Source organism: Manis pentadactyla, chromosome X, assembly GCF_030020395.1.
Source record: "Manis pentadactyla isolate mManPen7 chromosome X, mManPen7.hap1, whole genome shotgun sequence".
In the NCBI taxonomy this organism is placed as follows: domain Eukaryota; kingdom Metazoa; phylum Chordata; class Mammalia; order Pholidota; family Manidae; genus Manis; species Manis pentadactyla.
In genome coordinates, this window is record NC_080038.1 from 121,833,554 (window position 1) to 121,849,983 (window position 16,430).

The 16,430-nt window shown below is 37.8% G+C and overlaps 1 protein-coding gene across 2 annotated transcripts in view; it reads left to right on the forward strand.

Annotated features, from left to right (window-relative positions):
• TENM1 (teneurin transmembrane protein 1) overlaps window positions 1-16,430 on the forward strand; it is a 735,522-nt gene that overhangs the window by 560,014 nt on the left and 159,078 nt on the right. For both annotated transcript variants that reach the window (XM_036880853.2, XM_036880855.2), the window contains exons 15-17: window positions 1,265-1,288; window positions 3,163-3,309; window positions 13,379-13,595. In XM_036880853.2, the coding sequence (XP_036736748.2) occupies window positions 1,265-1,288; window positions 3,163-3,309; window positions 13,379-13,595 (388 nt within the window). The remainder of the gene's footprint in view (window positions 1-1,264; window positions 1,289-3,162; window positions 3,310-13,378; window positions 13,596-16,430) is intronic.

The following is a 16,430-nucleotide window of genomic DNA, read 5'->3' on the forward strand; positions in this document are numbered from 1 at the left end:
TAACATTCACTGCCCATTTTTCCTTTTGAAAAGGATAGGTTATTTCACTTGAAAGTACTTAGAGGAAATTTCATTAAATGGGAATACTTTAACAGGAGCCATTCAGTATCATTAGGGGCTGTCTTTAATGTATATGAGGAAGACACTTCTGACCTACCATCAGACAACATCTGTGTTGAATTGTTTATGGGGTAGTATAAAGACTTTGTATCCAGGCACTCACCGTCTCTCATCCCTTGTTACCAATTTCACAAATTTTCAGGATGTTGCATGGGTAAACAGTCTGTGGGTATGAGAGAGCCTATGTAATAATCAATCTAGCACATGGTCTTTACACTATTAAAAAACACTAATAATAACAAAGGCTTCAGTTTTTAAGTACTTAATTTTCTGAAAAATAATCAAAGCCCTTGAGACATATGCATATCTGCCACAGAGGTTCCCTGTGTACACAGCGGGGCGACTATGATTCCCATTGTTCAGCTAAGGAAATTAGGTCACAGTGTTCCAGGGGCATTCCAGGAGCACACAGGAAATGCATGCCTAGCAAAGGCAAACATGGGCCTCTGGACACCCAATTCATTGTTTGTGGGCCTTTTCCTCCCACTCGATTGTACTACAGCTTTCATTTTCAGGTGACAGTATTTTGTTTTAATAATGGTTGGATCCTGCCAAAGTAATGTATAATATATATAATATATATAACATATAATCTTAATAAACTGCATTACTACTCTACTAAAGGTACAGTAAGTCTTGTTCTGTGACTGTGGAAAATATTTAAGATTCATTAAAAAGGTGGTGAGGGGTGAGATTCAGATGCAGCTTAAGGAATTACATTCCTGCCCTACAGTAAGTTTATTGCCTTCACATAAGAGGATTTAAATATTGTGATGATTACCAAAGGTGGTTACTCCAGAACTCCCTTCTAGAGATATTACTAATAAGAAGTTCAAGCTCATGCTTTGGCATGAAAATTATTACTGAAATAACTGTAAAAATGCAGTTCTTAGACTTTTAATGAAATATGACACTTTTTTAGGAAGCCTAATAGAGTTTCTTGCAGAAAAGCCATTAATATCCTTCCCACAGAACATATTATTCACAAACTACACGGGCCCGTGTACTAACTTGAGAGCTGCGGGCATTTCAGCAGTTAGTTTGCTGTTCTCCTCCCAGGCAACAGATGCTAAACCATTAGTACATGTTGTATGGCTTTGGTCTCCCAGAAACTCACTCAATCACTCTTTTCCCCCCTTTTTAGCTCACTACTTAGATGCTGTCCGAGGTAAGATTTTTCTCACTAGTTGTGTAAGAGAAAAATATTGTAAACGGAAAATATGCATGTGGGAAAGGAAGGGTCAGTGGGGTTTTCTTTTCTTTCCTTTTCCTTTTGGCATTCTGAAGTGTAATATTGTCAGGTTTATGCTGTAACAGTTGGGCTAAAAAGCAATTTGTTTTTCCAGCATCAAAGGGTCATTTTTGGCCATAGTGTGTAATGGATTGATAAGCGGTTTTAAGAACTATTTGTCTTTGTCTTTCTGTTGAGTTTTACGCATTTGTTTGTGTGCCTGTGTGTGTAACAGAGACAGGTAATTGTTAAATGAACGCGTTTAGGTAGATAGCAGAACGTTTCCTTTAGCACAACAATAAAGCTCTAAATCCATGTATGGTTTCCTTCTTACAAGGTCAGAGTTATTCCCGGATAAGTACCCCATCATTTGTCCCTTCAGGGAACTGCCTTTGATAGAGATAGTAAGGGCTTTTCTGTCAGATATTCTGGTGCTTTCTCTACCTCAGCCTCAGGTTGAATATGTTCCAAATTATCCCTAATTTCTCTTTATCCATTGTATACCCATGAGAATGGACTAGATAAAGTCCTTTCTTAAACCCATATATATATGTATATATTCATCCTATACCACTTCTTGAGGAATATATATATATATTCATACACATATATATAATCTTTTTTCTAACAGCCATCTGTCATTTTACTTTAAAATTTTTTTCTTCCTCTGGTATGTTAATAGTTGCTTAGAACACCATTTGGAAGGAACACTGGGTCACATCTACAGATTCAAAAAAAAAAAACATTCTGTTTTTTATACTTCTGGAATTTTGTTTCAAAGACAGAAAATGAAAAAAAAAAATGTTGCTTGGACTACCTCCAGTAAAATCCAGATCTGGTCCTGGATTTGCTACTGGGACAATTTCCAGAACCTATATGCCATTATCACTGTCTCTGTTCCAGTCTGCTCACTGAGCACTTGGCACATGTACAGTTGCCCTTTGGAATAGCCTAACTCTGAACTACTGGTAAAGAGTAGGGCATCCCTGAAGAATTAAAAGTGTAAATAGGAACCATTGTCAGTGTTTGTGGTTTATGAATAGATAGAAGTCATGTAAGTGTAACAATTCCCTCTTGACTATGCTTGCCAGTTATTCTCGAGAATTCTGGAAGTCTGAATTTGGCATGCGTTAATCCCATAAACATTGGTTGAGCACTTACTGCAGGCATAATATTATGTTAGCTTCTGGGAGAGATGGTAAATAAGTAAAAAATTCAATCCTTAGTCCTCAGATCAATAATCATCTTGAAGACAGAAGCTGAAGAGATGACAAGCAATTGCAGCACACTTCTAAGGCACTATACGGGCAAACACTTAATGGCGAGGTCTAGACTGTACTCCAACATCCCTAATTTCTGAAGCAGTACGTCACAAAGGAGGAATCAGCACAGACCAGAAGTAGTTAGGGAAAGTTTCTCTTCATAGAACCTGCTGTCTTTTCCCAACTTATTGCCCATAACTAGACACAATATCACCCATCCAGTTTTGATTGAGATGAGATCATTTTGCGAAAAGAAACAAAAACCTCTCTTGTCCTCGTCATGGTTTTCCTCCTACGTGAACCAGGGGTTGGGAATTGGGGTTAGCCTTAATCATGCTTAATTGGCTCTATAACGAAAAGCAAGCTGAGTAAAGGGATAACAAATTCCCTGGGAAGGCTTCCTAAGCAAGCAAGTTCTTCTTCCATTTATTCGACACCTCATCTGGGTGGAGCCCAGATGATTACATGCTTCCCTATAGGCAGATATAGGATTGTTGTTCAATCCCATTCTGATGGCTCCATGATTGTTGCATTCTGCTGCCTTTTCAGATGGCTGCCCAGGGCTCTGCTTTGGAAATGGGCGATGTACCCTGGATCAAAATGGCTGGCACTGTGTGTGTCAGGTGGGTTGGAGTGGGACAGGCTGCAATGTTGTCATGGAAATGCTTTGTGGAGATAACTTGGACAATGATGGAGGTGAGTCATTTCTAAAGTGTTTGACCCAAGAGTGACAATGAGTAATCCTTAGTACAAATGATACTGAGTTGTGTAAGTTCATACTATTTTTTTAATCTCAGTTTATTGAATATTTATTATGATCAGGCACTGCTCCAAACTCTTTGCATGCGTTGTATCTCAATTAATTCTCACTGCAATGCTATGACATATGGGTATGATTTTCCCTATATATAGATGGGACAACTAATGCTTGGAGTTAGGATGGGAGGTGACTTTTCCAAGGTCACACAGCTAGAAAGGGACAGAACCAAGGTTCCAATTTAGGGCTATATGACTTCAAAGTCAATTTTCTTAACTACTATAACCATGCTGCTTCCCATAACCATGACATTTATTACTCCAAATTAAATCAGTGTACCTCTGCCCAAACTGTCAGATGCTAGTGTAGCTTGCACTATAGACATTGTGAGTTTTCTTTGTTCTTAGTTATTTAGAGCTCCCTCTTGTGTCTCTACCTTTTAGTGACATTTTATATCTTTCAAATGACACAGCATCAAGACAATTCACAGTAGAATTTTTTATATTTAATTCAAGAGCTGCACATAATGTTTAAAAAGCTAAATGTGGCTCCAAGGTCTCAGGGTTACCACTTCTATTTCAGTCAAGCAAACAAAAACATCTAATACATTGTTCAATAGGGCCTCAAAACAGCCCCAAACTCCTCTGAATGAGCCTAAAACAACAAATCCTCACTTTCCTTTTACTTTCTACTCAGGGAAACATGAAACTAACAAAAAGGTTTTCTTTCTAATTTCTGTGTACTGGCTTAAAATGAAGTCGACTATTAAATTTGACACCTCGGGTTTTTATATCTGCTTAGACAATGATATACCTTTCATTTGAATCCAAACACAGGGCTTAAATCAATAAAGTAGCAATCATAGTTTAGAACCAAATTGAAATAAGAGTTTCCTCCTTTTCTTATTCTGGCCAGCAGTTTATCTTTAAAAATTATAAGACTTTACAAATTTTACATTGAAGCAACTTTGTGATTAAGAGCACAGAGCTCTGAAGTTAGACTCTAGGTTCAGATACTAGCTCTGCTATATGCTTACTGGTCGTATGATATTTGGGGAAAGTTTCTTGATAGCTCTGTTTCTGAATCTCCTTATCTCTAAAGTGGGACTGACAATAATATTACTGATAGGATTGTTACATATATTAAATGAGATCATTCATATGAACTACTTAAAAGATGATAAACTACGTATCTTACCCTGTACCCCCTCCAACACACACATACACATACAATAAACTTAGGATAACAGACCATTTTCTGAAAAGACTGTTTACTACCTATCTAAGTTGAAATTTTTGTTTGGGAAGCCAGAGTGAGATTTTCAACTAAATGGTATACTAATCAACTATTTACTTGACTTTTATGGCCCTCTAAAACTCATCTTCACCTTCTTTTATGTCCTTGTCATTATATGCCCCTTTACCTCGTATGCCCTGTGCTCTACACCCATCATTATCTGCCCATCATTTAAGTCCTAGCTCAAGCCATATCTCCCATGAAACCTCTGACATCCCTTGCCTCAGTGTCCCATGGTACTTACCATAGGCACCACACAATCAAGCACTTAATTATATTGTCTGTATGGTTTTCTTGTTACATGTTAAGCATGATGCAGAGTCTGTATTTATGTGCCCAGTCACTACATAGAATCACTAATAATATTAGCTCACTTGTATTCAGAGTTTACTATGTACAAGGCAGTGTGCTCAGTCATCTACATGAATTATTTCATTTAATCTCCGTGAGGCAGAAACTACTATTAACACTTCCTTACAAATTAGGAAACTGAGGCACAGAGAAGTTAAATAAGTTGCTTAAAATCATATACCAAGGAACTGATAGAGCCAGGGTGTAAACCTAGGTAGTCTGAAGTAGTAATAGAGATTTCTCAGGTGATATATTGAATAAAAGGCTTATGCTCGGAAGATACATTAATAACCTATCTGATTATAGTTTTCTAACTCAGAATTGAGACAAAATAGGTTTACTGCCTTAGCAAAGTACAGCTTGCTAAAAATAATTGAATATTTAATTATCAGGCATTTTTTATGGCCTCAAGGTCACCTCAAGGCAGCCAGGAATATTTAGTGAATGGATCAATTAAATATTAATGGATTATCAATTCTTAATATCTGTGGTATATATATAGATACAGAAGGTATAGAAGATTTTTCTGAATGTGTATTGACCTCTGAACATTCTTTTAGAACTGTGTGTCTATGTGGGAATCAAAAATCAAAGACCCTGATATTAATTCAGTATGTTTTTATGACTGTTTCCTTAGGCAGTAGAGGGACTCATTGAGAGTTCCAATTACTGATTTTTTCCTTTAGTAGGATTGAGACGATATTGATTATAAATATAGATTCAGTTCTACTTTGAGATGGAAAGATGGGTTAAATAACCGATGAAAGCCCCATGACTAAGATTTTGGATAATAATTCCATTTTTATACTATATAAGTGATATCCCATTAAACTTCTTTCATTTGGTGGCTCAGCTTTTCAGCTATCCAAAATGGCTAGATTCATTTAGTTGAATATGACAAATGATTAACATTTGCATACTTGTTCATACATGTGTGTATGTCTGTGTATATTTTAATTAAATCAGAAAGTGCCAATTGAAAGACCACTTTTGGAAAAAAAGTGGTCCCAATTTTTAGAATGTAATTCTTAAGAAATCTTCCCAATCAAAAAAAAAATCACTTTCAAGCAGTTGCTTCAAGTGGCTGCTACCTGATTACTCCATATTACAGCTGATACTTAAAGAATGGTGGGATTTTTTTGCATTCTGATCAGCTTTGAAAACTCATTAGTATTGCTGCCACTTCCTACAGCTCTGACTTTAGTTACACTCTGATTCAATGCATTGTGACTCTTAATAACTAATTGGGCTGCACTGAATGTGTGGGTGACACAGCTGGTCTAGGAACTACCTAAGAGCTTCTTGAACAGTAAAAACAGAACAGAGAACAAATAACCTTTGGATTTTTTTCTGAACATGCCAAAAAAGCAAAGCTATCTTATGCCCTGCATATATAAGAACTAATTACTATAGAAATCACAAACCTATCAAATGTATTGAATCATTTATGACTTTAGTCAACAAGCACCTACCATGTGTACAGCCCTGTGCATGGAAGAGAAGACTTACCATTATCATGAACACATTTTCTCATGTTAATCTTGTGTCCTGATTTGGAGTTTGGAAAATATGATCATCATACATTACATGCACATATGAATTGACATGAGAAAAGAAATGTAGACATCATATTAAATGACTCAGAATGACTAAAACAAAGAATAGTGAGAGCAAGCTAGAACTATCAGAAGGTACAGAATATTTTAAGGTTATGATAATTAAAACAAAATGGTACTAAAGTAAAAGTAGACAGATCAGTACACTGAATAAAAGCTCTGGAACATACCCCAGTATGAATAAAAATTTAGTATATTTTAAAACCAGCATAAAAATCAGTGGGGAAAAGAGGTATCATTAAATAAATGGTGCTGAGACAACTATTAAGAAGACTTAGATTTTCAATTCATACCATATTCCAAAAGAATAAGATAAATAAGAGCACTCAAGCTGATTAATGAGTTAAAAGTAAAGGAAAACTCAAGTGCAATTAGAAGAAAATATAGTTGACAGATCTCAAGATGAGAAAGGACTTCTTAAAACATAAAAGCCAGGAAAGAAACCACAATAAGAAACAAACAGTAATAAATTGGGCTTCGTAAAAATGTCAAACTTCATATGGTTTGGCTTAGTTTATAGGTCATCCGACATCTACCTAGTTGGAGATACCATAATCTTCACTGCTTGATAGGGTAGCCACTGGCTGCGTGTGACTATTTGAATTCAACTTAGGTAACATTAAAAATTCCATTTCTTCTTAGTTGTTCTAGCCACACCTCAGATGCTCAGTAATCACATGAGTCTGGTGACTCCTGTATTAGTGCAGATCTAGAGCATGCCCATCATCAGAGAAAGTTCTATTGCATAGCACTGATCCAGATGTTTGACACAAATGGTTACCTCCAAGCCATACATTTCATATTGGGTACACAGTCTTCCATTCATTCATTGCTACTTTGTGCCAATTATTGTGCTTGGCACTGGGGAGAAAATGACAAATAAGATAAGTTTCTGCCCTCATGGAGTTTATGATCTTGACAGGAAAACAGATATTAAATAAGAAACCACAAAAATAACTATATATTTATAACTGTGGCTGGAATACAGTATGTCGGAGAGCCTTTGGTGGGAGGTAAGAACATAAAGGCAGGCACTGGCCAGATCACACAGAGCAGTACAGATTTTATAAGATCTTTAGCTTTCACACAAAGATTACATTTTATTAACTCTAGTTATAGGAGGAAGGAAAGTGGTTTTTGATGCTGTGGAAAGATTGTCAAGGAGGTTCAAATGATGTAGAATAAGCCTCTTTTCTGCTGATCTTTTAAGTATTTATCACATGTTTGTCTAAGCTTTCCTTGTACAAACTCTTTCAATGGTCTATATTCACATTCATTGGTAAAATCAATAAGTTAATTGCCTAAAAGAGAATGATCTTCCAGGAATTATTCTTCATAACGAGTCACCATTCATTAAGAACAGTAGCTATTTGCAAGCCTAGTTTATGATATAGCATTTCTAGATCTAGAAATCAGTATCATGGATGAATTATGAACACATATAAGCTCGTGGATCAATAAGCCTTATGTTTTGAATGTCACCAGCATGCTGCAGTGTTTAATAAATAGGAAAATGAAATAGAAGAAGCAATGAATTGATAGCATTTGCTTTCTTTGAGGGCCAGATACCCTCTCCATGTTTACTTTTAAGATTTGCCTGGGACAAAAGACCTATCATCAGAAAGCATATTCCTAATTATTCTCTTCTGACCATACCCCTCTCATGTCCAAGCAACCCAATTATTCAAGGATCATCACTAAGTTATGAGAACCTAGACTACCAAGTGATTCCAGATACAAGTGGAAGTTATGAAATCTAAACTCTGTAACTCAGTTAACCACTCTATGACTGGATCTACCACATTATCTGGCAACTAAGGCTAGTAATACTTGACGCCTGCCTACTTTGCAGTGGTGAAAATGAAAGAGACAATGTTTGAAATACAGTAATTTAAAGTGGGTAGTGAAGGCGTGGTATCAATCAAGAATCTATTTATAACATGTTTTTTGATGCATTAGTTGAATGTTTATTAATCCCTAGGTAAATTTACAGATGTCATAGAAATAGGACTTTTAGGACATCCATTTATTCATTTAATAAACATTTATCGAATGCTTACTTTGAGCCAGGCACTGTTCTAGTCATTGAGGAAATGGCAATGAATAAAAAGGACTAACTCCTTGCTTCCATGGAGCTCACATTCTAAGTGTGAGAGAGAGACAATAAACCAAAAATTTTTTAAAATAGTGTGATAGAAGATGGTAAGGGTGATGGAGAAATTTTTTTTAAGCAGGAAAAAAAGGATAGGGAATATAGGATGGAGTGGAATTTTAAATAAGTTGGTCAGAGAAAGCCTTACTGAGAAGGTGGCATTTGAATAAAGAATTAAAGGAGGTGATGGGTGAGCCAGGTTGATATTGGAGAGAACATTCCAGACATAGGAATAGTGGGGAAGGGGGTTGCAGGATAACAGGAAGCAAGGTCAGAGATATGTAAGAGAGACCGCAAAGAACTAGACCTTGAGGAAGTAAGTCATTGTCAGGACACAGGCTTTTACTCTGAACAGTATGGGAAGCCACTGATGGCAGGTGGGGACCAGGAGGACATGAACATTAGTGGCATAAAAACAATTTACTTTTCTGACCCAGAAGAAGTAAATTGTGTGAGGTTAGCACAACAACAGTGATTTCAGCAGGTCAAATCCTGAGTACCCTTGAGCCTCTCCCATATTTTTGTATTGCTACAGCAAAATGCTAAGGTGAAAGTCAGCCTGAATAAATGAAAAAAAAAGAATTACAGAATATTTCTAAAGTAAATACAGTCATAGTAACTTCTGTGAATATAATAGCAACAACTAAGCTAACAGGGGTGCCTTGTAGGGGGCCTGCCTTAGTAAAAACTGATGAGTGATTTATAATTAATTCCTTGTCTCTGGGTTACTAAAATGCCTAAGAGTCTATGTAACAGAGTCATTGGAATGATTAGCCCTTCAGTTTCTTTTTCACTATTTATTTGCCTGGGAGACGCTCTATTCTATAGATGCTGGAAAGGTTAAGCTTCAATCCAGCCCCTGCCCAAATGATAACAGATTCTGAATTTGTGAAATTCAATGAATAAAGATTTACTGTAGCATTAGTGTCTGTCTGGAGTCACATAGGATCCTACTTCTCTGACAAATGAACACATTCCAGCAAACTGAATATGATACACAGAAGTTAATTGCCCTCTGGCCAGTGATAAGGCAACTCCAATAGAAGTGAGCCTGAACACTTTAAGCCGCCACAGCAGACAGTCGTCATCACCCCTAAGGGTCTATCCCTAGACTCTTTGCAGTCTGTACAGTCTAGAATTTAGTTCCTGACAGCAGCTAACATTTATGAAGAATGCTAGCTATGTACTAAGCACTGTGTTAAATTGTGGTTCGTATAGCATGTAATCCTTACAACAACTCTATAGGGTAAGTACTTTTATCATCCCCACCTCATAGATGAGGAAACTGTGAGTCCAAGAGAAAAACTGATTTGTCCAGGATCATAGATTACAAGTGGTGAAATTAAGATTAGAGACAAAGTAGTCTGGTTCTTTGACCTTAACCACTTCATGTTTTCTACATACCCACACTAGTCAGGCACTTGGAAGTCTCACAGCCAAGGTCAGTAGTAGTAATACTGCTTAGATGATGATGCTGAACATGTGATTTGTAGTCAGAACAGTGGGGGTTAATATGACTCCATATTTCTTCCAACTGTACAGCCACATTTGCCTCCCCTCCTTTATTTGTAAAATGGAGCTGAGACTATCTAAAAGGGCTGTTGCAGGAATTAGTTGAAATCATACATGTGGAAGTGCCTAGTGCCTTACCTGGCAAATATTAACTAATCAGTGCATGTTTCACAATCCTTTTGGATACCCTATCATGAACTAGCTGTCCATTTTTATCAAGGTGATCATATAAGTGATGTCCCTAAAAGGATATTATCCTCGTTAATTCATTTTACAGAAAATGTGGGCTTTCCCTCTATCGTTCATATTCCCTTATCCAATCCTTCTTCCAACAGGGGGCATGCATCTAGTAGGTAAAAGTTTAATAGTGAATGACTTGATCACATACCAAAAAAACCAGTGTGCTTGATCTTCATCAGCCCCAGTTGAGCCAACTGTCATAGTCCCTAACTGGTTGGCAAAGCTAGGATCAGCGAATGCTGTGTTTAGTCCTTCAAGACAATTTAACCTCCCTCTTTTTTTTGCCAGCTTTTATTTTTATTCCTTTAAGGGGAACAGGCTCTAAAAGTAAAGTAAGTTAACATTTGATATGTCCATATCTGACACCCTGAGCCTGGCTGTCAGGAGAGTGCCACAGGTTCCAAATCAGAACAATAAAAGAACCGTTAATAGCCAAGAAAAAAAAAAGGAGAAGAAAAAAAAGAAACCCACACATGCAGTGTGACTGTCATTTGCACTTCTTTGTAACAGTCTAGACATACTGTATGGGGTGTTATCCAATGTGATAATTGGGAAGTAGATCTCTGCCCATGTACTGGGATTACCTATGAATTATAATTTGGGGTTTGCATGCCATTATTGGTTGGCTTGCCTGCCACCTTTCTAGATTCAACAGAAGTCTTGCTGCTCTCTCAGAAAACAGAGGTCTTAGAGGGTCAGCCCTGTATAATAGGCAATTACTAAATATGAAACATTCACCTAGAATTTATAGCACGTAACTAGATGAGAATGTGAGTACCAATTTTGAACTGGCTCTGTGTTTAGTTTGAGAATCCAGTTTTGAAGATCATTTGGGCATTACTATTTATTTAAAACCTGTTTCTTTTCAAAAATAAGTTAGAATTGTGTGGTTGACAGGTTGAAACCTGTGAATGCCCAATCTGATTATTACCAATTGAAAGATAAAGGTGACTGCCCATTTGAAAAGCAGTTTTTCATTGTTTAGTATATTATGCACCAATTCCAGACATCGGAGAACTCTTTTAATCAGCCTGATATTTTTGCCAGCTTTTCAGTGCATCCAGCTGTTTAATTAGCAGAGTAAAGAGATAATGTGCTAATAGGAGTCTGAGAACAATGTATCGAAGAGAGAGGCGGTAGCAGCATCTAAAATCTATAGAAAATCTGTTAATGTAATTTGCTGAATGAGGGGGAAAGAGGAGCAGAAGGGGACTTCTTACTGAAACGAATCCACACTTAGAAGTTAGTCATCAGTGAAAAAGAAAGATGACAGAGAAGTAGAAATCAGGGGCAAAAATACCCTGAACAAACAGGGAAGGCAAGAAAAAAGCACGTACATTTTAAATCAAAGTAGTTTCTGTGGAATAGGGACTTTGAAAGGACCTCATGTAGGGAAAAGTATTTCCTGGGTGCCCTAGGGCTACTGTTCAAATGCCCGCCCTCTTGGTGTTCCTGGCTCTCACTGCCCCCAGCCGTGGCACAGCCCCCTCCAGCTCAGTGGGAGCAGCCACGTGAGGGAGAGCAAGCCGAGGGGCTGCGTGAAACCAGTGCTGGTAGCTTTCATCATCAGCCTAAGGAGCTGGTGATCCATCTGAACCTACCTATTCCACCACAAGCCACGAAGATTAGCATCTTTATATTTACCCTTGTTAAACATCTTAATTAGAGCCCTTTGTCTGCTTTAAGACCTTGGAAGGACTTGAATTTTTTTTGCTTGTTGGGTGTGGAATGAAACGTCCATATACTCAGATAATCACTCCAACCCCTTCTCTTTGCATGTAACTCTTATTATAACACTTACTGCATTTTTAACTAGTGTAAGAGTCAGCTGGTTTGTGCACCTTTTTCTCTCACTAAGCTTTGAGCTCCTAGAAACAGGAAAAGGGTCTTCTTATCTCCTTACTTCTCCAAGCACGTAACACAGTGTTTTGCACCTACTAGATTCTAGGCAGTCTCCCCTCCTTCTCAAACCCTTGCATGCCGCATTATGTCTCAACCAAAGAAGGAAGACTTCATGTGATTTTTTTTTTACTGGCCCAACCATAGTTTCAACAGATTAGAGTAAATGGTGAAGGTCTAGGAAATGAAAGAAAGCAACTCATGACATTCACATACCTGAGGTTTATTAGTAGGTGCATCAAATAACTGCTATTAGGAACAAAGTAAGCTCTAGTTACTTCTACAAATTCCTATTTAAAAAAAGAGGTTCTGAAACTTTAGTGTGCTTCAGAAACCCAGATTAAGTATGCATAACCCAAGAATATGCATATTTAGTAAGTTCCCCAGGCAATTGACTATATGTCTAAAAATCACTGCCCTGCCGTAGACACTTTGTCACCATGAGGACACCAACCTCTATTTGGAGAATTACCACTAGACAAGAATATTGGTAGATTTTTTTAAAAATACAGATTGAGGTCAGCAAGCATTTGCTAATTGTGTGCTCATAAATGTACATGATATGAGAGAGTCAAAAGAATGAGAAGAGATCGTTGCTATCCTGGAGGAATGGTATTGCTGAGGAAGAAGGAAACTTCCAAACAGAGTGCTACCTACCCAGATACTCTATCCAAATGCTAAACACTGTAGTACAGCCCGCCAAAGCTAGGGAAGTCAGGAAAGAAAGATTTATGAATGAAATACCTTGACTTTCACGGATGTGCCATACAAACTCAAGATGAGTGATAATTCATGAGAAACATGAATTTCATAGACTCTAAACTCAAAACGTGAACAGTTACCTTTAGCTGTGTTCTATATGTTTCTCCATTTATGCATATTTTAAACTATGTTGTTTCTCTTAAAACTAAATTTCAAAATTGGGCGGGTTTTTTTTTCCAGACGGTTTGACAGACTGTGTGGACCCTGACTGTTGTCAACAAAGCAGCTGTTATGTAAGTCCTCTCTGTCAGGGCTCGCCAGACCCTCTTGACCTCATTCAGCAAAGCCAACCCCTCTTCTCTCAGCACACTTCAAGACTCTTCTATGATCGAATCAAATTCCTCATCGGCAAGGACAGTACTCACGTCATTCCTCCAGAGATCTCATTTGACAGCAGGTATATATGTATTTATTTTAGTCCTTAATGAACAGGTGGCATGTTTTTCCTAACTGAAAGGAAGGTGTCTTCTGAAGATCAGGTTACTTCTCAGTCCACATGGTCTACAGTGATTTCTTTTTTAAGCAGTCTCAGGAATGCCCAAGACCGTACTGATAAGTTAAGGGACAAAACTCATTTCTGGAGATTATCATAAAAGATACTTATATAAATATGAATGCATATGTGTGTATACATATATATATGTATACACACATATATGATGCATATTATTTGTAATGAAGTATAGATAGGGCTTTTAATGACAGAAATAGGATGGAAATGTAATTTGAAAATTTTTTGTTTAGCTTCTGGATTGATCCCTTGAAAAGTTCTTGAGTTTCAAAAGCTACATTTTATGTTTTATTCCACAATGTAAAACATTTTCTATATGAAAGCTTTGGGTAAATTTGATGCCCTAATGTAAAATGCAAGACTTGTGAAAATCTACCCTCTGGGAAAGCAACAGCATGAATGATCATCGAAGACCTGAGACCAAAGTCCAACTCATTAGGTGAAGAAATTATTAAAAATTAACTTACTTAAAGTTTAATTACATGATTTTGTTCATTTGCTCATTGTTACTCTTTGATGCATCTTCAGCAATGCTTTATCTTACAAATTAGCAATAGATATAAGTAAGCACTGAAGTCAACATTTCTGGTCTCTTAAAAATGTCCTCCTGTGTTCATCCTGCAAGTGGATATTTCACTAGCTTCTAGACTATTGTAAATAGGAATTTAAAGAACACGGGGAAAGTATTTGTTCAGAGCTCCTGTCTACATCCCACTCGCCTCAGCTGCTTCCTGGTGGATGTTACCAGTTCCTAAAGTAAGCTCAGGAGATTATATTGATATCAGTGACGATCTGAGAAAATTACAACTCAGTTTTGACCTAAACACAGCAGAAAAGGAAAAAAAAAAGATGCGCATGGAAATTTAAAGCACTCAGCATCCTTCCCATGGGGTGTATACTAGAACTGTTGTTGAAACTTAAAACTTTCTCATTCTTTTTATTATTGTGTGATTCTGACCATTCAAGGTCCCTGACAGAAACCCAAACCCAAATGCCGGTGCATCACCAGAAAGGCCTTTTCTGCCGGGGGAACCTAATCAACGTTTGCCTTCTTCCAGGAGGCTCAGTCATCCCCATTGTGAAGTGCTTCTCCCAGTTCAGGCACAAGTCTGGGGTACCTTTCAGATGGGCTATAGTCAAAATAATGGTTTAGATAGTGGAGACTTACTTCTTGTACACCAGAGGAACAAAAACCACCAAAAGTAGCCATAAGACTCAGTTGCCTATTTAAGGTTGATCAACTCTAGCTTTCTTCAGGCTCAGGGAAAAGCCAGTCCAAACAAAAACCAAAGAAATAACAACCTCCATGACATGGAGGTAAATTAAGTGACTCACTGAACTCAAGCAAAGGGAGGAAGTCAGGACCTGGGAGAGAAAGGAGACCGTTGTCTCCTATCTCACTGTGACCCAGAGCAGGGCATTTGAGCGATAAACTTAGGAAAGTAAGGGGAAATTTCAACTCCGGCAGCTCAGCTTCGTGCTTCAGCAGTACTTGCCAGCCACTCACAGAGTGAACAAACCTGTTATTCAGGGTGATTAATGCCCTTCTCCTCCCCCTGGTTTGATGAAGTTTTCCTCATTCTTTTGCAAAATGCTCCAAGTTAGCATCTTGCTCTGCAAGTCACATTTGAATTCACAATGACGATGGGTCTCCTTTATGCAGTGATCTCAGCTGTTACAGGCATATCTAAGCTGTCAGAAAAGGTGCAAGCCTTTTCCAAGGAAATAGTTGAGGACAAGCAATCTAACTCTATTTCCTCTAAAAGACCAACACATTAAGAGTATTACTGGGTATCTCTGGGTAAAGTAATCCAACTCTGATCACCTATATAAATCATAGCTATAAGCTCTTACCTCTAGATACTACTCTCCAGTGTGAAAAGGTCTCAAACATACATTATTTCATTTTATCTTCATTATCCCTGTGAAGTATGTATTTGTATTGGGGCGTTTTATGTATGAGGAAAACTGAGGTTCAGAGAGATTAAATAAATTGCCCAACTCACACAGCCAACATGCTTGTCATGTAGCAACTCTTATAACTGCTCTGTTACACCCCAGCGGCCCCATTTCAATGTGTCCTTAAACCTGGTGACTTAGGACTAATTTGTACTAGATGAATGGCAGCTGGGTCAAGATGAGAACCATAGAAACCAAGAGATGTTTAAAAATCCAGTTCAACTGAACATATTTCAATGATGTTACTTACAAACTTCAAGCCAGTGCTAATAAACTTCCTCTTAATAGAAGAATACAATCCAATGACTGGCAAAATGAGCCTTTTGCTATATGAGCACATTATGTGTCAGATCTCATAGTAAGCTTTTATGTGTGTTATCTCATTTAATCCTTACAAAAACCCTCTAGAGTAGGTACTCTTATCCCCCTTTTCAGGTGAGGAAACTAGAACTGAGATGTCAAATACTTACTTGCTCAAGGTCACGACCAATGAGTGTCAGAGCCAGGATTTGAACCCAAGCAGACTGGTACTGAGGGCCAGACCTCTAAACCACTAGCTGAGCCACTTTGACTACTTATAAAGCTGGGCTAGGTGACCTGGGAAGACTCACGGCCCTTATACATCCCCGACTGTGGGGTTGCTGTCCTCAGACAAATGAAGCACACTTACTTGCCATAATGAGGTGAACCACTCTGCTTTTTTGTTTCTGCCACGTAATTGAGAGAGAGCTGGGTAGGCAGATGAAGACAGTGTTGTCAAGT